Source organism: Elephas maximus, chromosome 3 (genome assembly GCF_024166365.1).
Source record: "Elephas maximus indicus isolate mEleMax1 chromosome 3, mEleMax1 primary haplotype, whole genome shotgun sequence".
Classification (NCBI taxonomy): domain Eukaryota; kingdom Metazoa; phylum Chordata; class Mammalia; order Proboscidea; family Elephantidae; genus Elephas; species Elephas maximus.
In genome coordinates this window covers 86,230,163-86,256,806 of record NC_064821.1, presented here as the reverse complement: position 1 = coordinate 86,256,806, position 26,644 = coordinate 86,230,163, and the positions used below count along the sequence as shown (strand labels likewise).

Genomic DNA, 26,644 nt, shown 5'->3' with positions numbered 1-26,644 from the left:
CAAGCATCTCGGGCTCACCCTAGGACACCTCTCGGCCTCGGGGCGAAATGGGCTTCCAGGCAGGTGCAAGAATCAAAATATCTGGGTTCACTGAGTTTATGACTTGGTTGTCTTGTCCGCCCACAGACAGCGGCCATGTAAACCCTTCCTCTGTGGCCCACGGCAGTCTAGAGCGGTGTGGGGCACCCGGGCAGCAACTGTACGTTGGACCATTATTGCTCCTCGCAGTAATATACCCAGGATAACTGGGTTCAGGAACCCAGATCCCCATCTCAAAGCAGACAAGGGGGCTGCTCCATTCACGTTTTTTACTAAAGCACCCACACAAGTTTCTGTGCAATGTACAAACAAGAGCCGGCCCTGGGGCTACTGCCTCCTCTGAGACAGGGAGGCGGGAACCAGACTGACTGATCCAAACCCCACCCGCCCCCCATGCAACAGCCCGACCCCAAGATCCCAGGTAGTGACACAGCATCCCCTCTGGTCCCCTCCTGGGACTGCTCCCCAGCAGGGAGCACACCAAAGTTTGCCCCTACAATGTTGAATGTAAAAGGTTTCCCCTCCCCTGGAAGCATGGGAGATCCCCAAGACTGAGGATTCCCCCTGGAAGTGAGACACTGCCCCCTAGACAAACCTCCCACCTTTCCAGGCCCTAGGGGGACTCAAGGGGGGGGAAACTGAGGCACAGAGAGGTAGAGTGACCTAGCCCAGGCCACTCAACGAGGCAGTGCAGGGGCTGGCCCGACCCTGACAGTGAGGGGGACTGGGCTGGGAGGGAGGGGCAGGAAAGAGGGTTGACTCCAGCGAGGGCCACACTTGAGGGGTCAGCCCAGGCTGGAAGCCCCCAAAGTGGGTTCTGAAACTTCCAGGTACAGCTGGGGAGCCTGCTGAAGCCCTTCAGAAAACAGGGCCCACAGTCTCAGTCCTGGGAGCTCCCCCAGCTGCCCTCTCAGCCACCAGCCAGGCTATAGGTCAGTCCTCCGGCAGGCAGTTCTCGGTACTGGGAGCCTCTGTCCATTGGTGTCAGCCCCGAGGGGGCCATGATGGGGGCCGGCCAATGTCCACTGTGATATTGGTGAAGAGTGGTTGCCGAGACACCTCCAAGACCTGGTACCGCACTGATCCAATGCCATCCCGCTTCATGGTCAGCTTCGTGTTTTGAATCTTGGTAAACCTAGATATGATGGAAGTGGATCAAGTCAGGGCTAGTGTGTGGACACAGCTAACCACTGAACTCAACATGGAAATTCTGGGGCAAAGGCTCAAGTCATTCCAGGGGTGACTCGGTTCACCTTGCCACACCTTCCTCTCTCCACCTGCCTGGGCCCTTTGTTCTAGCATCTGCCCTCAAAATGGAGATCTCACCCTCTTCAATCATTAATTCTAGCAAACAGAATTGTGATAACGTCACACATTTCTCATAGACCTTCCTTCTAAGCCTTAGACCCAAATGTGGGGCATCCCATAGGGACCCCAAATGCAACATGTCCTATACTGGATGCATCATCTTTACTCCCCAACCCCATACTATCTTCTCATTTCCTGATCTTTGTCATTCCTTCACCATCTTTTCACTGAGCATTCCCTATGTGCCAGGATCTGCTCTCAGCACCAGAGAAAGTCATGGACAGAGAGGCAAGAACTTCCTCTCACAGCAAGTCTACTTCACTAGGGCAGACAGGTAACAAACAAGGAAACACTGAGTGCTAAGCACTATGCATATGCAGAAACAACTGAGAGATATGACTGGGAGTACCAAGATGGCTGCTTTGGAACGGGTGAGCATGTGACGCCAAGTTTAGAGCCAGGGGAAGAGATTCCAGGCAGAGCACATTCAAAGACCCTAAATGAGGAATGAGATTTTGCACAGCTGAGGGGGTCAGTGTAGCTAGAGTTTAATGGACCAAGGGGAAAAACACAACAAGATGAGCTTGGACATTATAGCCTGTAAGGGCAGGGCTCCGTAAGTCAGAGTTAAAAAAAGCAGCTCATATTTTATTCTGTGAGTGAGAAGAAGACACTGAGGGATTTTTAACCTAGTTAGAAGCTTTAACTCGGTTGGGAGCAAGGGCTGTCTGGCAGGGAGTATAGAAGGGCAAGGGGGAAGCTAGAAAACCAGTTAAGGGGCCATTGTAGTAGTAGTCCAGGCAAGATCACAGAGGTTAGACTCGGGCCAAGGTAGTTAAGGAAACAGTGGGTGAGCTCAGATGTTTCGGCGGTGGCACCAACAGGACTTGCCGATGCACTGGACAAGTAGGGAGAAGGAAAGAAGAATCCAGAACTCTTAGATATGAGGCAAAAGCACCCAGGTGGATGGAGCCATTCAGAGAGTTCAAGTCAGAAATTGAAGGCTGTCTTGCCATTTCCACACCCAAGGCAGGCATTACTAATTGATGATAGCATCCAGACTTGCTACTCTTGAAACAGGACCCAGGCTCCTGACATGTGCTTCTAGAGAGCTCCACGCCCACCCTCATCCCAACTGCTTGGATCCACTGTATCCTTTTATGCTCAGCTTGAATCCTTCTCCTGAGCTATCCCAATACTGTGCACCCTCCCTGAGATACCCCGAAGCCCCTCTCCTCCCAGTCTGTCATGCCTTCCCTGCTCACCATGGTTTTCATCTGAACTGCATTTTCTTCAGCTCCCTGAGTTCCCGTGTGCCTCATGCTTCTGGCAAATACCAACCCTACATCAGTGCTGCAAACCACCTCCCCCACTCCTACACCCTGAGCTGAGAGCAAAGAAACCCTACTGTTTAAGTTGGGGGCACAGCAGCCCCCCGGGTCCTTACCCAGCATGCCCCCAGCACCCCATTGTTTCCCTTCAGGCCTAGTCTGCTTCCTTTCCTGCTCACCAGTGGCTAGCCCAGATCTTTGCCTTCCTCAAGTTCAAAGAGCAATCCTTCTAAACACAAATTCGATCCTTTCATCGCTTCCCATTACCCCCGGGATAAAAGTCAAACTTGCATCCTGGAATGCAAGACCCTTAACACCCAGCTCTGACCCTCCCCTCCTGCCCCAGCCTTTTATCTTCAGAGATCTTAAAACCAAACAGTTTAATAGTCTTGGCATATACCATTCATACTCCAGATTCTTACAATACTATTTCTGTTACCAAACTGGCCACCACTATGAGCACCATGCATAAAGTGTGTGACAAATATTGGTTGAATGAGTGACACTTTTCAAACTCCAGTTTACCATCACCTCCCACCACTACTCCCTCTTCTGCCAGGATGGCACCCTGCCCTGATGACCTTGTTCTGTAACTGTGCCTCTTCCTCCCTTGAATGAACCTCATGAAGGACAGTGGGGATTAGGTATGACTGCTCCCTCTCTACAAGGCTTGGCACTCAACAGGCACAGAGCAGCGTCAGGAAGCCCTTGTCAACACTTCACACACCTTTTGGGCACTTATCCCAGCCTGGGACTAGGCACCAAATCCGTTACATCCTCAGCGATGGAGCCACTTCCTCCAATCACGGGGTCACCACTGTCTTTCCACTCCCCACCCCATGCTGTTCGGGCAACCTTTGTCAATGTCCCTAGGTCCAGGAGGTACGCCCAGTGCCCGCTCTCATTCTAGCTACTTCTGGAAGGGCTGCTATAAGAAGGGTTCATGCAAGGTGCACAAGTGAGGTCTGTGAGGGCACTGATGGGAATGCAGTCTTCTCAGGGACAATGTGAGCCCTGCCTTTAAATAGTCAGTCACCTCAAGGAACCAGGGGCAAGAAATATCTGGGACTCAGGCTGAGATGGGGGTTCCCACTGAGAACAGGGATCAGGGGTACCAGATGTCACTTCTAGGAGTTAAGGGTTAGAGGTGTTGGGGGGTCACATCTGGGGATCAGGATCACCTCTCAGATGTCAGTGGCACTGGGGGTCAGGCGTGCTGGGAGGTCACCTCTAAGGTCAGGGATGCTGGGAGGCTATCTCTAGGGAGTCAGGGATTGGGGGTACTTGGGGTCAAGAGTTGGAGATACTGGGAGGTCACCTCTAGGGGATAAGGGGCTAGGGGGGCTGGGGGGTCACCTCTGAGGGTTGGGTTCATTATGCTTGTCCCGGTCGTGCTTGATCATGCGGTAGCGGCCTATTCGGATGTCTGGGCGCGAGATCTTCATCCCAGTCAGGGAGATCCTGGGGACGGGGACAGATGGACTGGAGCAGACACCAGGAAGGGCAAGGAGCCCCACCCAGTCTGCACCTGACCCCTTCACACAACCAGTCTACTCTCCACCCTGCCCCTACTCACCGGTTGAAGATGTCGTCATCTTCACCACCCCAGCCCCAGTACTCGTTGGGGAAGCCATTGATTCTCAAAAACTGGGCTTTACTCAGGCCTGACACACCTCCAAAGTAGCCAGCATAGGGCAGCCTATGGCATGAAAGGCAGGTGTAAGTGTGGGTCCCCAGGGGATTCCAAGAGGACCACAGATGGTATGACTAGGGAATGTTCAACAGGGAGCACCAGGAAGCAAAGGGAGGCCCTGGGGATGGGAATGAACGCCTGGGTTTGGTGAGGATAGCTGGGGAGGTGGGAGTGGGAAGGTCCAAGTCCAGTTAAGAACAGAGCCCTCACCGGAAGCCAAATTTGTCCATAGCAATGGCGAAGTGGCGAGGCTGGTCGCCACAGCGGTACAGGTTGCGGTCATCCATGGGGACCAGGTCCACGTCGCTGAAGATGAAGCAGTCATAAGAGGCGTCTTCCTTCAATGCCTCTAGGAAGCCCACATTGAGCAGCTTGGCCCGGTTGAAGGTGTCCTCACCATGCTGGGGTGTGGGGAGGGGACAGGTCAGCTCTGGGCCCCTCTTGAGTGGGGACCTGTGACCACCCTCCCTATTGGCCCCCTGGGGGCCTAGCCTCTCCCTCTCTGTCTACATGGCTCCCCTGGATTCTCAGGATCAAGTCTGGCTCCTAAACCTGGACCTGGCCTTGGAAGGCCTTCATCACCTGCTCCAGCCTCCTCTGTGGCCACGGCCCTCTAAACCCTAAAGGCCAGCCACAGTACATTCTTCAGTGGTCCCAGAAAACAACAGACTTTTTCTTGTCTCCAGGCCTTTGGTGATAGCAGTTCCTCCTGTCTGGCATACTTTCCTTCTCTGCTTGTCAAACTCATGTCTAGAAAGGCTTCCCTCAACCAACTTGACCTCGTAGACATATACGGAACATACCACCCCACAGCAGCACAGTACACATTCTTCTCCAACGCACATGGATCATTCTCCAGAAAAGATCATATTTTAGGTCACAAAGCAAGTCTTAATAAATTCAAAAACACTGAAATAATACAAAGCATCTTCTGTGATCATAACACTATAAAACTAGAAATCAGTAACAGCAAGAACAGGGAAAAATTAAATACATGGAAACTGAATAACACCTTACTTCAACACTACTGGGCAATAGAAGAAATTAAAAATGAAATTAAAATTTCTTAGAATCAAATGAGAATGACATACAACATATGAAAACCTTTGGGACTTTCACTTAAAGCACAATAAATATTAAAAAAAAAAAAAAAAAACAGGAAAACCTTTGGGACATAGCAAAAGCACTGCCCAGAGAAGAATTTATAGTATTAAATGCACACATCAAAAAAGAAGAAAGGACCACATGAACCACAGCCTTCACCAGCCTAAGGCCAGAAGAACTAGATGGTGCCTGGCTACCACCACTGACTGTTCTGACATGGATTACAATAGAGGGTCCCAGGCAGACGGAAGAAAATTGTAGAACAAAATTCAAATTCACAAAAGACCAGACTTACTGGTCTGACAGAGACTGGACAAGCCTGAGACTACAGACCCCAGACACCCTATTAACTCAGAACGGAAGCTACTCCTGAAGTTCATTTTTCAACCAAAGACTGGACAGGCCTATGAGGAACATGTTTCTTAGTTCAATCAGGTATGTAAGACCAAATGAGCAACACCTGCCCAAAAGCAAAGACAAGAAAGCAGGAAAATAAGATGAATGAACGGGATCCGAGGGTATAAAGGGAAATAGGGAGAGTGCTGACACATTGTTATGATTGCAACCAATGTCACAAAACAATTTATGTATAAATTTTTGAATGAAAAACTAATGCAAGAGGAAGAAGGGCCAAAATCAATAGCTTAACCCTACAACTCAAACAAATAGAAAAGGCGTAGCAAAAGAAGTCCATGGTCACCAGAAGAAATGAAACAATAAATAAGATCTGAGCAGAGATAAATGAAACAGAGAAACAATAGAATCAATAAGACAAGAAATTGGCTATTTGAGAGGATCAATAAAATTGACAAACCACTGGCCAAATTGACAAAAGAAAAAAATAAGAAGATGCAAATAACCAAAATAAGAAATTAGATGGGTGATATTACAACAGAGCCAACTGAGATAAAAAGAATCGTAACAGAATATTATGAAAAACTGTACTCCAACAAATTTGATAACCTAGAAGAAATGGACAAATTTCTAGAAACACTACCTACCTAAACTAACACAAATAGAGGTAGAAAATTTGAACAGACTCATAACAAAAGAAAAAATTGAAGATGTCATTTAAAAAAGCTCCCAACAACAAAAAAGGCCCCAGCCCAGACAGCTTCACCGGAGAATTCTACCAAACATTCAGAGAAGAGCTGACACCAATTCTATGCAAACTATTCCAGAGCATAGAAAAGGGAGGAATACTCCTTCATTCATTTTATGAAGCCAGCATAACCCCGATACCAAAGCCAGGCAAAGACAACATTAAAAAAGAAATTTACAGACTAATATACCTCATGAATATAGACACAAACATTCTCAACAAGATTCTAGCTAACAGAATTCAACAGCATATCAAAAAAAAAAAAAATCATGATCCAGTGGGGTTCGTACCAGGGATGCAAGGGCAGTTCAACATCAGAAAATCAATCAATGTAATTCACCACATAAGCAAAACAAAGGAAAAGAATCACATGATCATCTCAATTGACACAGAAAAGGCATCTGATAAAATCCAACAGGCTTTCCTGATAAAAACTCTCAGCAAAATAGGAATAGAGGAAAATTCCTTAACATAATTAAGGGCATACATTCAAAACCAACAGCCAACATTATTCTCAATGGAGAAAGACTGAGAGCATTCCCCTTGAGAACAGGAATGAGACAAGGACGTCCTTTATCACCACTCTTATTCAATATTATATTGGAAGTCCTAACTAGAGCAATAAAGCAAGAAAGGGAAATAAAGCGTATCCAAATTGGAAAGGAAGAAGTAAAGCTATCCTTATTCACAGATGACATGATCCTATACAGTGAAAATCCCAAAGACTCCTCAAGAAAATTACTGGAACTAATAGAAGGATTCAGCAAAGTGGTAGGGTATAAGATCAACGCAAAAAAATCAGTTGGGTTCCTCTACACTAACAAGAAGGACTCTGAAAAGGAAGTCAAGAAAACAATACTATTTACAACAGCCCCCAAAAGGATAAAATACCTAGGAATAAACCTGACCAGGGACATAAAAAAGACTTATACAACAACAACTATAAAACACTACTGCAAGAAACTAAAATTGATATACATAAACAGAAAAACATTCCATGCTTATAGGCTGGAAGACTTAATATTGTGAAAATGTCAATACTGCCAAAAACAATCTATAGATGCAATGCAATCCCATTCTAAATCCCAACAATATTCTTTAATGAAATGGAAAAACTAATCTCCAACTTTAAATGGAAAGGAAAGAGACCCTGAATAGCTAAAGAAATATTGAAGAAGAAGAACACAGTAAGAGGCCTCATACTTCCTGATCTCAAAACTGACTATACAGGGGTGGTAATCAAAACAGCCTGGTATTGGTTCAGTGACATACACATGGACCAATGGGATAGAATTGAGAACCCAGAAGTAAATCCATCCATCTACGGGCAGCTGATCTTCAACAAAGGGTCAAAGTCCATTCAATGGAGAAGAAACAGTCTCTTTAACAAATGATGCTGGCAAAACTGGATATCCATATGCAGACAAATGAATCAGGATCCATACCTCACACCATGCACAAAAACTAAGTCAAAAATGGGTCAAAGACCTAAATGTTAAAGCTAAAACTATAAAATTCCTGGAAGATAACACAGGGTCAAAACTAGGGGACCTAATTTTTGGCACAAATAGCCTATCAGAGAAAACTGAAAATGTATGAATGAAGGAAGGTAAATGAAATAATTGCAACCTCCTAAAAATTAAACACTTATGCTCATCTAAAGACTTCACCAAGTGAGTAAAAAGAAAACCTATAGGCTGGGGAAAAATCTTTGGCAACAATGTATCAGATAAGGGTCTAATCTCTAAAATACATAGAAAACTTCAACAACTCAACAAAAAGACACAATCCAATCAAAAAATGGGCAAAGGACATGAACAGACACTTCACCAAAGAGGACATTCTGGAGGCCAACAAATACATGAAAAGATGAGCGAGATCATTTGTCATCAGAGAGATGTGAATCAAAACTACAATGAGATACCATCTCATTCCTACAAAATGGCAATGATCAAAAAAACAGAGAACACCAAATACTGGTGAGGTTGTGAGGGGACGGGAACTCTTATACATTGCTGGTGGGATTGTAAAATGGTACAACTACTATGGAAAACAATATGGCATTTCCTCAAAAAGCTAGAAATAGAAATTCCTTATGATCCAGCAAATCTCAATCCGAGGCATATATCCTAGAGATGTAAGAGCAGTGACATGAACAGACGTACACACACCTACATTTGGACTGGGCAGTGTTTCGTTCTGTTGTGCACAGAGTCGCAGTGAGTTGGAACCGATTCGACGGCACCTAACAACAACACACCTACATTCACTGCGGTATCATTCACGATAGCAATAAGACGGAAACAATCTAAGTACCCATCAACAGATGAATAGATAAACAAATTGTGGTACATACAACAGAATACTATGCACCCATAAAGGATAATGAGGAGTCTGTGAAACATAACATGGACGAATCTGGAGAACATTACGCTGAGTGAAATAAGTCAATCACAAAAAAACAAACATTTTATGGTCCCACTGTTATAAAAAGTCAAGAATAGACATATAAGCAATTTTCACAGTTATTTGATGGTTACCAGGGATGGGAGGGAGAAGAAGGCAGAATCACTTTCCAGATAGTAGACACTTGTTACTTTTGGTGGAAACCCTGGTGGCTTAGTGGCTAAGTGCTATGGCTGCTAACCAAAGGGCTGGCAGTTCGAATCCACCAGGCAGTCACTGGAAACTCTATGGGGCAGTTCTACTCTGTCCAGTAGGGTCACTATGAGTCAGAATTGACTTGACGCCAATGGGTTTTTTGTTTTTTTTTTTGGTTACTTTTGGTGATGGGAAAGGCAATCCCAAATATGGGTGAAGTTGCCACAACCTGACCAAGGTAAATAAAGACACTAAGAAGTACACAAGGGACAATTTCGATAAATGCTGCAACATACACAATTCTGCAACAACAGTATAAACAATCAAAAAACATCTGTGTGGTTTACCTAGGTAAATATGGATGCATACATGTGTATGGGAAGGTAAATGCAAGCAAATGCACGTGCATGTAAAGGTGTATCTGTAGGCATGTGTACATACACGTTTGTGTGTACTGTGTATATATCCACATACACAGCAAACTACACAGGGGGCACTGTTATGGAGGCTTTCTAGACAGCCAAAAAACTCACGTGGTTGGTTTACTGGATCAAAAGGCTTGGGACCATAGTCTTGGGGGACAATTTAGTCAAGTGGCATAAAATAGTTCACAAAGATAATGCTCCACATCCTATTTTGGTGAGTAGTGTCTGGGGTCTTAAAAGCTTTTGAGCAGCCATCTAAGGTACACCTAGTGGTCTCTACTCATATGGAGTAAAAGAAAATGAAGGAAATCAAAGGCTCAAAAAACAAATTAGCCCACATGAACCACAGCCTCTTCTAACCTGAGACCAGAAGAACTAGATGGTGACCAGCTACAATTACCAACCATTCTGACCAGGGACACAACAGAAGGTCCTGCATACTATGGGAGAAAAATGTAGAACAAAACTCAAATTCCTAAAAAAGGCCAGACCTACTGGACCAATAGAGGCTAAAGAACCCCCGAGACTATCCCCTAAGATGCCCTTTGAACTTGGAATTGAAGTTATTTCTGCAGGTCACCTTTCAGCCAAATAATAGATTGGCCTATAAAGTAAACAGTATCACTGGTGAGTAATGTGGTCCCTTAAACAATTAACTATATGAGACCAAAGGTTAACATTTATCCAAAAGCAAAGATGAGAAGGCAAGGAGGAGAAGGGAAGCCAGATCAATGGAAACAAAACAGACAGAATGGGAACAATGAGAATGCTAACACATTGTAAAAATCGTAACCAATGGCACAGAACAATTTGAACAATTTGTATAAAAACTATTAAAGAGGAAACTAATTTGCTGTGCAAACTTTCATCTAAAACACAGTATCAAAAAAAAAAAAAAAGCCTTCCCTAGAAAATCTCCAGCCCCCGCCCCAGCATAATTATTCATTCCTCGCTATGTGCTTCATTTATGTCAATCTCCAATGAGCTCTCATTCATTCATGCCCTGTGGCACTCTCCTTTGTGCCAGGCCTGGCAGTGGGGATCCTAGAGATATGCAGCCTTGGTCCCTGACCCCACCGAGCATAGTCACGTAGTGAGATGACCAACGAGAGCGCCACATGAACAATGCCTAAGATGCAGGAGCAGTGCGGACTGAGGGCACCAAGCTCAGGCACCTTCCCTCTCTGGCTCATTTGGATCGATGACCAACTCCCTGGGCAGCCTCTGACACCAAGAAAGGACTAGGTAAGTCACTTATCTCCCACATAAAAAGATCAACACAGGCCTACTGGCAGTCCCAACACAAGGAGCCTGGGTTCCCTGAGAAATGGGGCTGCAGTGGCAGGTCTCGAGGCAGGGATTCTGGCCATGCAGCCCTGAGCACAAGGCTCCTGGAGAGAGGGTCTTGGAGGGCAGAGCCCTTCTGAAGTGAGAAGAGGCATGGCTGTCGCTTTTCTATACCAGCATGCCTGAGCCTGGACGGTGAGAGCTGCTGCCCTCTGAAACCCTGAGCTGCCCAGGCCTGCCAGCTTTCCTCCCTTCCTCTCCTGCACCTTCTCTCCCACCAGCCCCTGGAAGGATTGTCCACTTCCCCTGGCTCACCAGCACCCTTTCTGACCTTGCTCACCAGCCAGGAGCCCTGAGTTTCTCACACAGTTCATAAATGTGCTCAGTTCTTCCCCATCTGACAAAAAACCTCCCTCTAGCCACCACCCTACCTTTTGCCTTCCCTTCTTAGCAGAGATTTTTTAAGAGTTGTCTTCAATTGGCTATTTCCATTTCTTCAAATCCGATTCCTTCTTCAACCCACTGCAATCTGCTCCCGCCCCCACCATGCCCCTGAAATGGCTCTCACTGGGCCCACCTTGTTGCTAAATCCATTGGACGCTTCTTGTCCACATCCCTCCTTACTCCCCCGGCAGCACTCACACAGCTGCCATGGCTTCCTTCCTTACTCTTTTCCTGGGCTTCCAGGACAGCATGCTTTCTTGAACCCGACCTTTCTGGCCAATCTACTCAGCCTCCTATGGTGGCCTCTCTTTCTCCACTTACCCCCTTCATTGCTGACTTTCTCTGAGCTTCCTTCCTCTGCCTTTCCTCCTCTCACGCCCCATGCTCCCTGGGCATGTTCCGACATGGCTGGTTTCAGGGACCACTACATACTGAGGGCTCCCAGATCTCTCTCTCCAGCTCAGACCTCACTCCTAGGTCATTTCTTTGCCTACTAAACACTTTCTCCTATATCTCCCAGAGGCACTCAAACTTATCACATGAATTCAGAGCCAGATATCTCCGAGACCTGCCCCAGCTCCTGTGTTCCTCATCTCACTCAGAAGTGCAGCCATTCCCACAGCAAACATCCAAGACCGAGACCCTCATGATGCTTGACATCTCTCCTCACTTTCTACAATTTGCATAACATCTTTCCTCTCATCCCCACCACTACTGCCCTACTGACAAGCACTTTCATCATCTCCTTCCTGGACATCACAGCCTCTTCCCAGCTGGTCACCCTGCCTGTTGTCTCTCCCTCATCCCATTCCCCACATGCAATCAAAGCAATTGCTAAAAGCAAGCATAATGCATTTCCTCCCTCATAAAACAATGGTGACCCACCGCCTTCAGGCTGGAACCCAAATGCTTGACATGCCTCCCAAGATCCTTCTTGATTTGGCCTCTGCCAGCTCCTCCAGCCTCGTCTTTGCTACCCACCCCACATGTTGAACCCCAGCCCTCAGCCGACAGTTCCTGAACACATAGGGCAGCTGTCCCTCTAGACCCTGAGTCCTCCAGGTCCCTCTGCCTAAAACATATGCCTCCTCCAGTCCCTCCAGCAACAGATGCCTATTCATCCCAAGTCTCATCTTATCCATCTCTTCTCCAGGGCTAGACCAGACCTGTCTGTGCTCCCATGGCCCCCTGCTCCAACTCCAACCACTCATCAGCTTACTGGAGTCTACAAGAATCCACATCCAAGTCAGGAGCCTCTGTGGGCAGGGAGGGCCTGTGTCACATCCTTTCTGGGACCCAGTAGCCAGGCCCCTGGTAGGACTTAGATGCTGAACTGAGTCTCCTGGTCTTAGCTGTGGGCTACATAAGCCCCTAAGGGCTCTGCAGGTTCTATCCCTCTGTCAGAGTCTAACTCTCCCTCTCCTTGGTGCCCTTCACAACCCTCATAGCCAGCATACCCCAGACCTCCACCATGTAGTGGGGCCTGTCTATAGTAGACAGTGGGACTCACTACTTTCTGAGGCCATGCACATGCCTGCTGGTGCGCATGTACATTACATGGACACATACCTCTTTACACACTCGTAAACCTTCCTGTGTGCACAAGGACACACATATGCCCCACATGCCCATCACATATGGGCGTACCACAGGCAGACGTGCACCCACAAATGTCCCTAACCCCACAAATGCACCAACAGGTACATGGGCCCCTACGCCTCCCACCAACACAGGCACACCCACAGGTACACACAGGTACCCTGGTGGCCAGTGTCCAGCTGAGCCACAGACAGCACACCTGGTTGATGACGTAGATGCTGTAGCGCAGCCGCTGCCGCCTTAGGATGGGGTGCAGATAGTGGAGCCAGTAGCGTAGATGCTGCTCCCGGTGTCGAAAGGGGATGATGACTGCTACAGTCTGGGCTGGGGTGCAGTCGGGTGGTGTGTAGCGGCCACCCAGAAGCACGCCTGGGTTCTCCCTCTGCACTCGCTCCAAGGGCATGGGTGAAGTGAACTCAATCAACAGTCGACCCACTGCAGACAGGATGGTGCAGAAATCAGGGCCTTAGCCAGAATACAGGGAGATCAGCCCCTCCCCCAGCCTGGAGGTGGGCAAGGGAATCCCCAGGAACAGCCCTCTTACAACTGCCCTGGACCCTTAGCACTCCCCAAGGCTCAAGACTCCATTCCCCAAGTCAAACTGGTGAGACCCTCTTCCCACCCCTATACCAGGCCCCACCCTCTATGCTCACCAAGACCAGGCGGTGAGTCAGGACAAGGTGGCAGGATGGGAGCCGTGGGGCCAGGCCGGGCACTGGGGGCCTCGGGGAGCCCGGAGCTGGGGGCAGTGGCGTTGGGCCGAGAGCAGTTGGTGCTGCTGCTGGCAGCAGGGTGGAGGGCATGGACAGGGCCACGGGCACTGAAGCGGCTGAAGAAGGCCAGGTGCTGCGCGTAGACATCAAAGTAGAGGATGACGGCCACGAGAAAGTGCAGCAGGCAGAGCAGGAGCACAGCCTTGCAGACGCGCTCCAGCGTCCCCCCCAGCAGCCTGCTCATCCCGCAGGCAGCCACCGGCTGGCCCAATGGGCCCAGGCATCCGGCTGCCGGCCTAAGCAGAGGCAGGAAAGAAACAGACCCTGCAGGTTAGGGCAGGATGTGCAAGGCTACCCATCCACCTCCTGCTCAGCTGCTCACACTCATGGACCCACAGCCTCACACTTACCTGCTCATGCCCCCCATATTCATGTACTCACATTCTATCCACAAGTAGGCACACACAGTCTCTGGCAATTCAGTACTCACACACCTTCAGACCCACCTAAGTACTGAAGCACATACACTTACATTCATCATCCTCTCTCACACACACACAAATACAGCCTCACACACCCTCACACTCAGGTACATACCCTTACTACAAGACCACAAACACTCCACCATGTATTCCCAAGGAACATGTACACGAACACGTGAACTCTGATCACAGTGGCTCATTCCTAAACATGGAAACACGTTTACCCACATATCCATATGTGTACCTGTGCCCCAGAGAACAGACATGCCACAGGGCAACATTCTCAACAAAGGATTCCTGGTTTGGGGAAGAGGGACCATCAACTGATACTACTGTGTAGGAACACTTTATACTTACAACTTCATTTAGTCCTTTCAGATCGGAAGTGGTTTCATCAGGGAAGTCTCAGGGGCAAGAAGGCTAGGCCACCTGGGACCAGGCTGGGAAGTGGCCCTGACCTGAGCACCCGGGTGGCCCAGGGCAGCCCAAATATGGGCAAGATGTTTATGGGATCTCTTCTCAACAGATCAAAACGTAGGGTGGGGCTGGGTGGAACACTCTGAGGCCTGCCAGGCACTGCTGGTTCTGATTCCAAGAAGGGAGACACCTGGGCCCTGGAGACAGCACTCAGAGTGGCAAGCAGGGGTCTGGCCTGGGCGATGGCTCCAGTGTGGTTCCGACAGAGCAGCAACCACTTCTGGGCACTTCTGTCAGTGCTTTAGGGAGCAAGGCAAGTCTCACTCACAAAGAATCACACTGGGCACCCCTGGCCCCAGCTACAGCCACCCACACTCAGAGACACACAGAAAACTACATACCCAGTCAGAGACACACCAGGGTGACAGTTACACAGAGTCACATACAAAGAATCACACTGGGCACCCCTGGCCCCAGCTACAGTCACCCACACTCAGAGACACACAGAAAACTACACACCCAGTCAGAGACACACCAGGGTGACAGTTACACAGAGTCACATACAAAGAAATCCCCTGCTCCTGGACTTACAGTCATACATAAAGGTTCCCGGCCAGCTCACACCCAGACCCACGTGCAAACATTCCGCCCCTCCCTCAGGGCCAGGGGCTCTGGGACAAGCCAGCGGCCAGACTGAGGGGTGCGTTTGGGCGGCGCTGGTAGCCGGAGTGGCTTGAACACGTGGCACCCAGGATGGGGGAGGCTGCCAACACCCGGTGGGTGTGGAACTTGGGTGTGGGGGGCAGGGCCGTGGATTGGGGCAGTGAATGTGGGGCGGGGGACGCAGGCAAAGGGGAAATGTGAACGGAGCGCCTCCCTGCGCCACGAGGCCAGGGCGAGCGAGGACAATGAGGAAGGCTGGCTGCGGGCAGGCACAGGAGCTCCGGAGGGGAGCCGAGGGATGGACGGGGGTGGGGGTAAAGCCAGGCCAGGGTTTGGCCGCCAGCGCCTCACCGGGTCCTGGGCTGGGATCTTGGGGCCGCACTCGGGGTGCCCCTCGCGGGACTGGGTCTGGAATCTCGGGACCCTGGGCTGGGGGCCGCGCGCCGTCCTCTCACCCGGCGCTCGGGGCTCAGCAGGGGGCGCCGCTCCGGCTCCGGCTGGGTTCCGGGCTCCGGCGGCTGCGGACGGCTCGGTCCCCCATGGCCCGGCCCCGCCGCCTCCCGCCGCCCCGTCAGCGGTCCCCGCGGCCCCGGGGCCGCCTCCCGCCGCCGCCGCGGGCCATGGAGCGGAGCCGCCCCGGGGGGCAGGGCGGGGCCGGGCGGCTGGCCAGACGAACGGACCGGCGGACCGGCAGACCTACGGAGCACAGCGCCGCCGCCTCCCTCCCGCGCTACGGCGCCTCGGAGGGGCAGGCCCGGCCGGCGCGCCCGCGCGCGCCCCCGCGGCCCCCGCCTCCAGCGCGCCCGCATCCGCCGCGCGCGGCTCCGACGCCCGCCCCTGCTGGCTGCCAGGCCGCGGCGTAGCAAAGGGTGGAGGCTGCGCAGGACCAGGGAGGTGCGTAAGAAATTGGTCAGATCGTCGAAAGGTTTGATTTGAGGTCTGACCGGAGGCGGGATGGCGGGAGAAGGAGTGCGAACTCAGTCAAGTAAGGGGACCTGAAGTTTGGGCATACCAAGAGTGGAAGGTTAAGGATTTATCAACTCATGAATGGGTTCATGATTACAGGGTCGCTCCAGCGAGACGGGCTGCTGGTTGGGCAGGAGCCTTAAAGGTGTGGACAGAGGGTGTAGAGGTGGCCTGAAGGTGGCTGGGGCTTCCGGAGTTGTAGGAGGTTGGGTAGAAGAAGGGAATTTGAGAATGGACAGGAGTGGGAAGAGCTAGACAGGGCCCTGAGAACAAGGGGTCGGACTAGAGGTTGCTTGGAAAGGATGGGCATTGGGATTATCAGTAGAGAGGCAGATTATCATCAGACAGGTGGATGAATGGGCTCCAAGCCCCACAGGAGTAGGGGGTAATGGATGCCTGAAGGTAACCAGGTAATTAGATGCAGTCAGACAATTTGGACCTAGCAGACAGGGCCTTGAGGACATGGAGCTAGGAGGACCCCAGGCACAAACACACCAAGAGACCACATCCCCAGAGACCCTCATTCCAGTCAACAACCCCTACCCTCTCCCCTCAAGAAACTAGCCCTGTCCAGATCACAGCAGGTGTGTAGAGTCAGAAAGTTGGCAAGAGGCTGTTTACTTTCTCTGTGAAAGGAGGTGGCGCAGGAGGGCTACGGAAGCTGCACTGATCCAGACAAATACCACCACATTTATTTCACAAACACTGGGTAAAGGTGGGGGTGCATGTAGGAGGTCCAAATGCACAACTGCACACAGTTGTCAGTGGCCCACTTCCCACATGAGGATCCACCAAGCAGTGCCTCCAAGTCGACAGGCTGCAGGAGGTGACGGGAAAGAGAGCCCTGAACACCAAGCTCCCTGAAATGCAAAGGGGCACAGCTCCAGCTGTCTCAGGAAAACCACAAATAAATTAAGAGTGGGGCACAGCCCCATCCATACAGATCATCTAGTCACCCATCTTCACTCTGGAGGTCTGCAAAAGAAGAACAGGAGAAATCAAGGACAGTGACAAATGACAGAAGATCAAACCTAGCAAACCCATGACTGAACGGACAGACAACAACATATGGATAACTGGAACAGAATGGACACACTGTGACAAATACAGATGAACAGGAACAGTCAGATAGTCACAGTTAGACTGTGGAACAGAGAAAACTGATCACAAATCCACACAGTCATTGTCAGACAAGACACATACAACTCAGACATGCTATCCTACTAAGAGGCACAGAAACACACAGGCCCTGAGAGGCACAGTAAAACACATGAGACAGACTCATAGACAGATCTCACCCAGTCTAGTTCACAAATAAGCACAGATAGTAGACAGGGAATGAATGACAAAGAGATAATGAAAAAGACATACAGAAAGAGACTGGATGAGAAAAAGATACATAGAAACAAAACAGGAAAAAAAATAAGACAATTGTCAGTGATGATGAATCAAACACAAAAATAAACTGAAAGTGTCAAAGAAGAAAACCAGAAAATGGGGACGAGGTGGAAGGAAGTGTTTGGGATTTCTACCATTATAGGTAAAGAAGAGAAGCACTCCAGCTCCTTCAGAAGGAGGGAGAGCTGGTTAGGGGCAAGAATACAGAGGATCTCTGGGGGAATTTAGCACCTGGAGGATTGCAACAATGACCCCAAAGAGGCCAATGGCGCTGCCAAAGATCTCCACGATGAGAATCTTTACAAAGAGGCTGGGGTTCTGAGCATCCGCCAGGGCAGCCCCACTGCCAACGATGCCCACGCAGACTCCACAGAAGAGGTTACACAGTCCCACTGTGAGGCCAGCCCCAAACATGGAGTAGCCTGTGGGAATCAGGGAAGGGAGGACTGAAGTTCAGCCAGGCACAAGGGAAACAAAGACAAGGGCCCAACATGGACTGACAGGGCCAACCACCACCCTAACTCTGCAAAGCAGGCCAAAGTAGGCAAACCAAAAAACCAAACCTATTGCTGTCAAGTTGATTCCAACTCAGCAACCCTACAGGATAGGGCAGAACTACCCCATAGGGTTTCCAAGGAGGAGCTGATGGATTGAACTGCTGACCTTTTGGTTAGCAGCCAAGCTCTTAACCACTATACTAGCAGGGTTCCAAAAAATGAAGAGTCCCAGCTGGGGTGGGGGCAGGAAGCAGGTATGAGGCCCCAGCTTTGCGCCTTCACATACCCACCTACCTGCATGATAGTTTCGATGGCCGATGGCCTTGGGGTTAGTGGCAGTGAAAGGCTAAGAGAAGCAGAAAAGTAATCAGAAACCATTCCCTATGCCATCCCCCCACCCCATCTCTAAACATTGGGTACAACATACTGGAACAGATGCCCACCCCGACCCGGGTCCTCCATACCTCAGCCATGTTGCTAATGACAATTGCCATGATGATGCCATAGATGGCCACAGCCTCGCAGAAGATGATGCTGGTGGTGGTAGTGGTAAGGGAGGGGAGTTGGAAGGGTTAAAGAGTTGAGAAAGAAACCAACCTTCTTCCCGAAAGAGTCTCCATCAACCTTTCCCCCACCAACATCCCACCTGACCAGGAGGCTGGTCAGGCACAGCACTGTAGGTCAAATATACAGACAGCTCCCAATGCACCTGAGTCCGGCAATTTTCCAGGGACCCTTATGCTTACCTGACCAGGTTCTTGGTCTTAATCCTGGGGGCCTTCACTCCTCCCCCAATGATGGAGGAGCCTGTAATATAAATGCCCCTGGTGGAAGGATAAGAAAACAGTGAGCAGAGCCCCAGCTGTCATTACCCCCAAGATGACTAAGGATCCAATGACACCACCCCTGCATGACTAGCCCCTCTCCCCAGTTCCACAACCCCAATACTCACCAAAGCCAAAACAAAAAACCTGTTGCCGTCGAGTCGATTCTGACTCATAGCAACCCTATAGAACAGGGTAGAATTGCCCCATAGAGTTTCCAAGAAGCGTCTAGTAGATTCGAACTGCTGACCTTTTGGTTAGGAGCTGTAACGTTAAACCACTTTGCCACTAGGGTTTCCAATACTCACCAGGCTGCTCCAACTACAGACAGGGAGATAGCTAGACCAATGCCCAGGTTCGACCACATGAAGGGGGACGTCTCAGTAAGGAACCTGGTGTAGGGGTGGGGAAGAAAGCAATTCAGTCCTGGGGAAGGGAGCATGAAATTCACAGCCTCCCCCACCCTCAAGTCCAACAGACTTCAAATCTCTCAAAGATCCACGTCCCAGCACCTGCATGTAGGGAGATGAGGAGGAAACAGGGAAGGGAGCTCAGACAAGAACAGAGGAAGGCTGAAGAAAGGAAACTCCTAAGGGGATCCTCTCCTTGCCCCTCTCTTACCATGCCACATCAAAGCGGAAGCCCAAATCAAAGATTGTGTAGCAGATTCCTGCAGCAATGAGAAAAAAGGGTCAGGATCTGGTCTGTAGTGTGAAACTCCTCAACCTAGATAAGGAGCTGACCAGCAGAAAGGCCACCTCCCTAAAGGTGTGTCTACACAGAAGTCAAGGGCGAGTCCTCAGGCCCACCCCCAGGCCGCCAGAATGGCTGTCTATACAGATTGCTCTGCTCCGGCCTCCATTTTCAACCACTCCCTCAGTGCCGTGTCCCCCTCAGTGACACCATCTCCCAGACTGAGCCCCTCCAAAGGCACATCACCCGGCAGGCCTGAACACCCTACGGGAAGGGAGAAAGCAAGAGCCCTGGCCAGCCCTACCAGATCCTGCCGGCCCAGCCCGAACCGCTGTTTACCCAACAAGCTGGGGGCGGTGGTGTAAACGACCAAGAAAAGAGGAACTGGAGAAGCTGGCTCGTGACCCAAGAGGGCCGGTCAGGAGCAAGAGAGAGACAACAGCAGTGAGGCGGGGGAAAAGGACAGTAATGACAGAAAGGGACGAGTGTTCCTCTTGCGTTCCCCCACCCCTCGCCGCCCCACTCCCAGCAGCTGGAAACCCAGGTTTCCTCTGCGGGGTCAGAGGTCCCCTGAGACGGGAAGCAAGTCCCGAAGCCCGGGGTGCAGAGCCCGCGCTGAGGCCCGGCATCCCGGTGTCCCATTCGCCTCTGGACTCCAGCCCGGCCAGCACAGACCCGATCTACCCCCTGACCCCCGCTAGGTCCCGGCCTCACCCACGACAAGCATGGTGGCCCAGAAGGCCACAGTAACCCCGGAGTAGAGCAACGCGAGACCCGTCATGGCGGCAAGGACGGCGGGGATCGGGTCGGTGGGGCCAGAGCTAAAACCGCGTCCCTGCGTTCACCGTCCACCCCGGAGTCCGCCCTACAGCGTCACCTGACCCGCCCACGTGAGTCGCCCGCACCACGTGACCACACGCCCGGCTCTGCGAAGCGTCGCTGCCCGCCTCCAACATGGCGACGCCGGAACTGCAGGCGCTGAGGGTTGTGGTTGTTGTAGGCGCCCGCCTTGGAGGACGCCCCACATTCCCCTTTAGTTCCTGCTCTGGCGCTCTTACAGTGTTTCAACCTCTGGTTAGTCCCTTTCGTGTCTCTCAACCCAAGCCCGCTCCTTCTCAGCCCCTGCGTCCCGTCTCGCTTCGCCCCACCAGTCCCGCTTTATACAGGAGCCTGCACAGAGGTCTCCAAGCCACTGCTGACCCCCGCTGGCTGCCTTCGCCTCCACTCTCCCAGCCACGCAGTTCTACCCCAGATCCAAGAGCATGCCATGCCCTTTCTCAGTTTGCTTGTGGCGTTTCCTCTGTCAGAAGCACTCCTCTTCTTACTCACCCCATTGCCTGGCTAAAATCTACTAGTCCTCATAAATCCTTCTTTCCTCAGGAAGCTCTTTCTAATCCAGAGGGTGGTGTGCCTGCTTATAAAGCTTGCCTATTAAAGCTAGGTCATGTTACCCCCGTTTAAAATGACCTTTTACTTAGAATAAAAGCCAAAGTCCTTACAATGGCCTACTAGGCCTCACTCGATGAGACTACTCATCCCTTTTACCGGGCCTTCATCTCCCACCCACCCCAACTCTAGTTGCATTGGCTTCCTTGCTACTCCTTTACCATGCTAACCACATCCCCATCTCAAGCCCCTTGCACTTGTTCCCTCTGCTTTTCTTAATTATCCACGTGGCTCACTCCATAACTTGCTTTACACCTTTGCTCAAACATTACTTTCTTCAAAAGGCCTTCCTTGACTCTTACAACTTCTGCGCCCCCACACTCCCTATTCTCCTTCCCAGCTTTATATTTTTCCACAGTACTCATCCCTTGGAAGTTCTATGGGGCAGTTCTACTCTGTCCTGTAGGGTTGCTATGAGTCGGAATCGACGGGATGGCACGGTTTTTTTTTTTTTTCATCACTATATGGCCTACTTAGTGTTTCACATTGTTTACCTAACTCTTCCCATGAGAATATAAGCACCATGAAAGGATTTTCATTGAGCTCACTGCTGTATTTCCAGTTCCTGGCAAACAATGGGTGCTCAATACAGATTTGTAGAATACATGATTGGTGCCAACCTTTCCTCAGTCACCAAGGTCAGTTTATAGGTCTGCCTCTACCACTAGACTGGGTATCCCTGGGGTTGGAGACCTCATCTCCCTTGTTCACCTTCATATTCAAGAGGTGTCTTTTCACTTCACCTCTCTCAACCTTAAGGGTCCAGCAACTTGACTTTGCTTGAAGCACCCATCCCACTGGTTAAGCTGTGGTTACCCTCTGCCCAAATGTCCTTTACACTCTATTACTCCTGACAATTACTTTTCCTTCAAGAGATCCAGTTTCAGTGGCACCCTCTTTAGGAAGCCTCCTCTGGGCTCCAACTGCCCCTGGGGCTTCCCCCTCACAGACCGTACTGTTTCACTGTGTGGCAACCACTATGAGGACACCAATCAGGTCAGATTCAATTTACTTCTCTACCCACAGGAACTGTGCAGGACCTATAGTGTTTGATGAATAAAAAGAAGGAGAAGGGGGAAAAGTATCTGGTTTATTCAAGTTTCTGTGAATTCCCTGAAAAACACAGTAAGAGTCAGTGTAGACCAGTGCCGTCCAACAGAACTTTCTGTGATGATAGGAATGTTCTATAGCTGTGCTGACTCCTCATGTAGCTATTTAAGGACTGGGATGTGATCAGTATGGCTGACAAACTGAATTATCGATTTTATTTAATTTTGGTTAACTTAAGTTTAAATAACCCTGTATATCTAATGGCCCTGGTATTGGACAGTGCAGGCCTACACCTGTTAAATCATTGCCATCAAGTCGATTCCAACTCATAGTGACCCTAAAGGACACAGTAGAACTAACTGCCCCATAGGGTTTGCAAGAAGCAGGTGGTAGATTCCAGTGGCTGACCTTTCGGTTAGCAGCTGAGCTCTTACACACTGTGCCACCAGGGCCCCCAGCCTATACCAGTGGTTCTCAACTGGGGGGCAACTTTGTCCCCACAGGGGACATTTGTCAATGTCTAGAAACATTTTTGGTTGTCACTATTAGAGGGGGAGAGATTACTGGCATCTAGTTGGGTCGAGGCCAGGGATCATACTAATATCCTACAATGCACAGGACAGCCCCTTTCAACAAAGAATTATCGGACATGAAATGCCAACGGGGTAAAGGTGGAGAAAGCCTGGTCTAGAACATCTAGCACCTGCCCTTTAACAAGGGCAGATCCTCAATTACAGTCCAGGAACTGGAATTGGCCAGAGATCCTGGTCTATTCCCAGGAGAGCAGATGGGCTCAGAAGGCCTCAGGGAAGCTCCTAAGCCTTTCGCAACAGTCAATCAACAGGCATTTACTAGGCCAATATGTGCCAAGTCTTGTGCCAGTGCCATGACAGGACAGAGCAGGGTCCTATCCTCAGGGAGGGGCTGATTGCCCTCCCTCCATCCAAACTCCTTCTGGGATCCTGGCAGGGGAGTGAGGGGATTAGTGCAGGGAGCTGCAGGGAACACCAAAAGTCACAACACTGATTCACTAGTCCATCTGTGTCTCTGGGCCCACATGGTATCAGCTGCTTCCTTCATCCTCATAGGCGATGGCAATTCCTTGTCTTCCACGCACAGCTCCTGTCACTGGCGTCTGACCTAGGCGGGGCTCCAGCCCCTGCCAGCTCCGAGAACTGAGGAACAAAGCTGCAAAGGAAGGGACGCTCAGGCCAAGTGGGCTGAATGTGGGGGAAGACTTCAGCTAGAGGTGAAGATTTGGCACACTTACCTGCAGGGCTGCTCTCAGCCAGTTCCAGCTGGGGCCGCGGGGTCAGGGCTGAACACTCAGGAGCATTTGATGACTTCCAGGCAGGTGCAGGTCGGACCTCCCCAGTAATAAGTGACACATCTGGAGTGTCCCACAACTCTGAGTTGGGTGGTGGGAGGGGCACATGGAAAGGAGAGCCTGAAAAAAAGGGACGAAATAGATCAATTATGGCTCCTCCACCCCCACCCCAAGTGTTGCCAGTTCAAGCAGTGCCCCACTACTCACCAGGCAGCAAGTCCGCATAATGTGTGAGATGGGGGGCCAGACCTGGAGGTGGCCAGGCAGGGTTGCAGGCAGCCTCCAGCTCACATGGTGCCAACACAGGCTGGAAGAAGCCACTAGAAGGCTGGGGGGCCAGGGCACCCAGAGGACAAGCCAAAAGCACAAAGACATCCACTTCAGGGAAGTTTGCAAGCTTGGCAGGAGTGGGCCGTCCCAGGGCCAACACATAGCTACGCTTGCCGGCAGCTTGAGTTAGGTTCCGAAGGTGTGCCAGAGCCTCGCGGTATCGGGCCACACCCAATGTGCCTGCCAGCAGCCCCACCACACGGGCATCTCTGGCGCGCTCCACCAGATACTGTCTGCGTGCCCTTAGCCGCCCAGCTCGAACACTCTCGTCCTGACACTGCCCTGTTTCTGGGCAGCAAGAGGAAAAGGGCCGCCCTGGTGCCCAGCCCAACAGCAGGCGACTCAGGTCCGGGTCAAGGTCAGGACCAGGGCTGCCTTTAGAGCCCCCCACATAGAAGGCACCATACTCTTCCAGGCACCTTCCCGGGGCCAAGGGGAAGCGGCGTCCAAAACGCTCCAGGGGCTCAGGCTCTGAAGTGAGGCAGCCCGTTGGCAAGGGAAGAGCTGGGCTGGAGACAAGTAGGTCCAGGTACCTCGGGCGCAAAAGAGTAGCCAAGGCCTCTGGGGGGAGGAAGAGGTGATGTCAGGAGTGGGGCCTGGCAAAGCAGGAGTCCCTCCAACCCCAGGAGACTGAATGTGACCCAAAAACAAAGGCTAGGGCCAATCCTATAATGACAGCTCTATGAGAGTATACTAAAATGGGGAAATTAAGGCACGAAGCAGTTGGCCCACCCTTCCTACACGCATAATGCCTCACCCAGGGCATGGGCACAGGCTGGCTCACTCAGCAGCACCATAGGTGCTGTGGGGTCCAGGTTCAGGGCCTCAAATGCCTTGGCACAGAGCTCCAAAGCCACAGAACGTTGACCAAGGACGAAGGTGACAGGCAGAGGGCGGGCTGGAGGGCTCAAGCAGGCAGGGCCAAAATGTACAAGAGCCTGAGCTCCAGCTTGCTCAGCACCCAACACGTCCACACAGCAGCTGCAGGGGAGAGACCATCATTGAAGGGGTTCCTATCAGGAAGAGAGTTGCTGTCATCAGTGGGAAACATGGTCAGTGAAGAAGATGATGTGGTGAAAAAAAGGCACCATGGTAGAAGGGAGTTAGCATCAGAAGAGAGACATCATCGTCAAATAAAAACAAACATTGGGGACAGACATTTAGGAGAACCTGGATCCCTAGGCCTACCTCACCCCAATCCACAAGCCCAAGTTCACACCTGCCATACGCCGTGTCTCCCAGAATGAACATTTTTGACCCTGTGATCTCTTCCAGTCGTGTAGCCACGGACCCAGCGTCTCCCAGTAGCTGATCAGGGAACTGCAAGGCCACCTGTAAATATAAACCATGGAGTCAGGATGGTCTCTCCTTCCTCCAACCCCCAGGCGCTCCTCACAGGCAATCTTTCAGGAAGACACTATTCAACCCTCAAAGCCCGTCCTCCAGAGGAGTACCCCCAGAAAGGCTTATCTTCACAATATCCCCATTCTCAGGGAGACCCTTCCCCAGGGAGATAAGCCACCCCTTCCCAAGCCTGCCCTCACCCGCTGACACCCCAGGTCGCGGACAAATCCAACGACTCGCTCCAGCTCATACATTCGGTCCAAGTCCGCGAGAGGAGTGAGCAGCCCTGCTGTGGCCGCCTCCCGCTGCAGCGACGCCTCCGCGGGGCTGCTGAACGTAGACTCCATTAGGGGGGCAGCTTGGGGACGGAATGCTGCGGGAACTTTCTCAATCAGCTTCAGGTCCCTCGTCCTCAAAACAGCCCTCAGTGAGTCAAGTCGCGATGGTGGTGCAGTCAAGGTCTGACCGCAGCCCGTAGCCCACCCACCCGAACACCCTTTTCTCCAGTGCACATGGTCCCATCCCCGAAATCATTTCCGGGTCTTTGGGGCGGAGCTGATAGCAATTTTACCAATCCTAAACCAGCACTGCTCCCTTCCTCCAATCTTCGCCACCAAGCCTACGACAGAGAACCAATGATCTGCCTCAGAATGCGAAGCCAAACGGAAGTACTTCCGAGGAAGGCGCGGAGCCTTGTGGGCATTGCAGTCCTCCTGGGGCTCCCGTCAAGGCGCTGGGAGTTTTCCGGTTCAGGGGGCCTCTGGTCCTTAGGGACACCAGCGACTCCCTGAAAAAAAACTGCTCCCATTTGAGCAGCTCCTATCTGCCGGACACTGTTAAGCACTTCATGTGCACTCTATCATCTGGGAGGTAAAAAAAAAAAAAAAAAAAATCATCTGGGAGGTAGCATTGCATAATTTGATTTTTTTTTTTTTTTGCATTGCATAATTTTTAAGTCGGGTGCCAAATTGCCTAGATTTGAATATTGACTGGTTCCGCCACTTATTACCGTGTATCTTAAAAAAGTTACTTAACCTCTCTATGCCCATTTCCTCATCTGCAGAGTAGGGGTTGTAACGATAGTACCTCCTAGTAGGATTGTTGTATCAAATTAATTTATATACAAAACTGTACAAAGTAGACCTTTGCATATCACACGTACTGAAAGCATTTGCTATTATCCTCGCAGTAGTCTCTTAGGCAGACAGTGAGCACTTAACTGTTCATCAGGCTCCACACTCTTCGAGCTTAGTCTTTGGTGTATGATTTATCCTAATTTACAGATGAGAATTATCCTAATTTACGAAGAGGTTAACTACCTGTTCAAGGAGACACAGCAAGGCAGTGGCACAATCAGTACCAAGCCCAGGTCTATTTGATTTCAGAAGCTGGGCTTTAGATCCCGCATTCTCTTAGCTTATATGTGCTACATTCGGTGGGGGAGGGGAGGAGACACCTGGATTCCATGTAGTAGGGGCAAAGGACTAAAAGTGTGTGAAACATCTCCACATCTCCCAGGAGAAATGAGAAATCAAGAGCAAAGTGAGGATGGACTGAGGAG

The 26,644-nt window shown here is 50.7% G+C and overlaps 3 protein-coding genes across 7 annotated transcripts; all 3 read right to left on the bottom strand.

The window, feature by feature from the left end:
* Window positions 1-289: 289 nt before the first annotated feature.
* Window positions 290-15,950, bottom strand: B4GALT2 (beta-1,4-galactosyltransferase 2). 3 transcript variants are annotated; one of them, XM_049879063.1, is made up of 7 exons: window positions 15,560-15,950; window positions 13,587-13,942; window positions 13,133-13,368; window positions 4,582-4,772; window positions 4,255-4,377; window positions 4,035-4,139; window positions 290-1,174 (listed from the first exon to the last, which is right to left on the bottom strand). In XM_049879063.1, the coding sequence occupies exons 2-7, from the start codon at window positions 13,888-13,890 to the stop codon at window positions 1,024-1,026; spliced, it is 1,110 nt and encodes a 369-aa protein (XP_049735020.1). In that variant the 5' UTR covers window positions 13,891-13,942; window positions 15,560-15,950; the 3' UTR covers window positions 290-1,023. The 3 variants fall into 3 exon arrangements, with proteins under 3 accessions (XP_049735020.1, XP_049735019.1, XP_049735018.1); XM_049879062.1 differs by having other exon boundaries at window positions 15,664-15,754; XM_049879061.1 differs by lacking the exon at window positions 15,560-15,950 and adding an exon at window positions 15,137-15,528.
* Window positions 15,951-16,844: 894 nt separating this feature from the next.
* ATP6V0B (ATPase H+ transporting V0 subunit b) lies at window positions 16,845-20,476 on the bottom strand. Its single transcript, XM_049879056.1, has 8 exons — window positions 20,301-20,476; window positions 19,515-19,563; window positions 19,202-19,285; window positions 18,816-18,893; window positions 18,534-18,603; window positions 18,364-18,415; window positions 17,804-17,994; window positions 16,845-17,149 (listed from the first exon to the last, which is right to left on the bottom strand). Exons 1-8 carry the CDS (start codon window positions 20,365-20,367, stop codon window positions 17,123-17,125), a joined length of 618 nt encoding a protein of 205 aa, XP_049735013.1. The 5' UTR covers window positions 20,368-20,476; the 3' UTR covers window positions 16,845-17,122.
* A 1,592-nt stretch (window positions 20,477-22,068) lies between these two features.
* On the bottom strand, window positions 22,069-25,594 carry DPH2 (diphthamide biosynthesis 2). Of its 3 annotated transcripts, XM_049879053.1 has the most exons (6): window positions 25,284-25,593; window positions 24,959-25,071; window positions 24,497-24,720; window positions 23,617-24,300; window positions 23,353-23,529; window positions 22,085-23,270 (listed from the first exon to the last, which is right to left on the bottom strand). In XM_049879053.1, the coding sequence occupies exons 1-6, from the start codon at window positions 25,428-25,430 to the stop codon at window positions 23,146-23,148; spliced, it is 1,470 nt and encodes a 489-aa protein (XP_049735010.1). In that variant the 5' UTR covers window positions 25,431-25,593; the 3' UTR covers window positions 22,085-23,145. The 3 variants fall into 3 exon arrangements, with proteins under 3 accessions (XP_049735012.1, XP_049735011.1, XP_049735010.1); XM_049879055.1 differs by lacking the exon at window positions 24,497-24,720 and having other exon boundaries at window positions 22,069-23,270; window positions 25,284-25,426; XM_049879054.1 differs by lacking the exon at window positions 24,497-24,720 and having other exon boundaries at window positions 22,070-23,270; window positions 25,336-25,594.
* Window positions 25,595-26,644: the final 1,050 nt, after the last annotated feature.

Bases quoted from the DNA above. Each gene is read 5' to 3' on its own strand.
- B4GALT2 (XM_049879063.1), bottom strand. From the start codon at position 13,890: ATGAGCAGGCTGCTGGGGGGGACGCTGGAGCGCGTCTGCAAGGCTGTG. The intron at 4,378-4,581 runs GTGAGGGCTCTG...TTCATGCCATAG, and splicing joins ATGGACAAATTTGGCTTCCG to GCTGCCCTATGCTGGCTACT. The intron at 4,140-4,254 runs GTGAGTAGGGGC...CCCCGTCCCCAG, and splicing joins GATGACGACATCTTCAACCG to GATCTCCCTGACTGGGATGA.
- ATP6V0B (XM_049879056.1), bottom strand. From the start codon at position 20,367: ATGACGGGTCTCGCGTTGCTCTACTCCGGGGTTACTGTGGCCTTCTGG. The intron at 19,286-19,514 runs GTAAGAGAGGGG...CCCCTACACCAG, and splicing joins TTCCGCTTTGATGTGGCATG to GTTCCTTACTGAGACGTCCC. The intron at 18,604-18,815 runs GTAAGCATAAGG...TACCACCACCAG, and splicing joins AAGACCAAGAACCTGGTCAG to CATCATCTTCTGCGAGGCTG.
- DPH2 (XM_049879053.1), bottom strand. From the start codon at position 25,430: ATGGAGTCTACGTTCAGCAGCCCCGCGGAGGCGTCGCTGCAGCGGGAG. The intron at 25,072-25,283 runs GTGAGGGCAGGC...TTATATTTACAG, and splicing joins GCGACCTGGGGTGTCAGCGG to GTGGCCTTGCAGTTCCCTGA. The intron at 24,301-24,496 runs GTGAGGCATTAT...TCCTCCCCCCAG, and splicing joins AGCCTGTGCCCATGCCCTGG to AGGCCTTGGCTACTCTTTTG.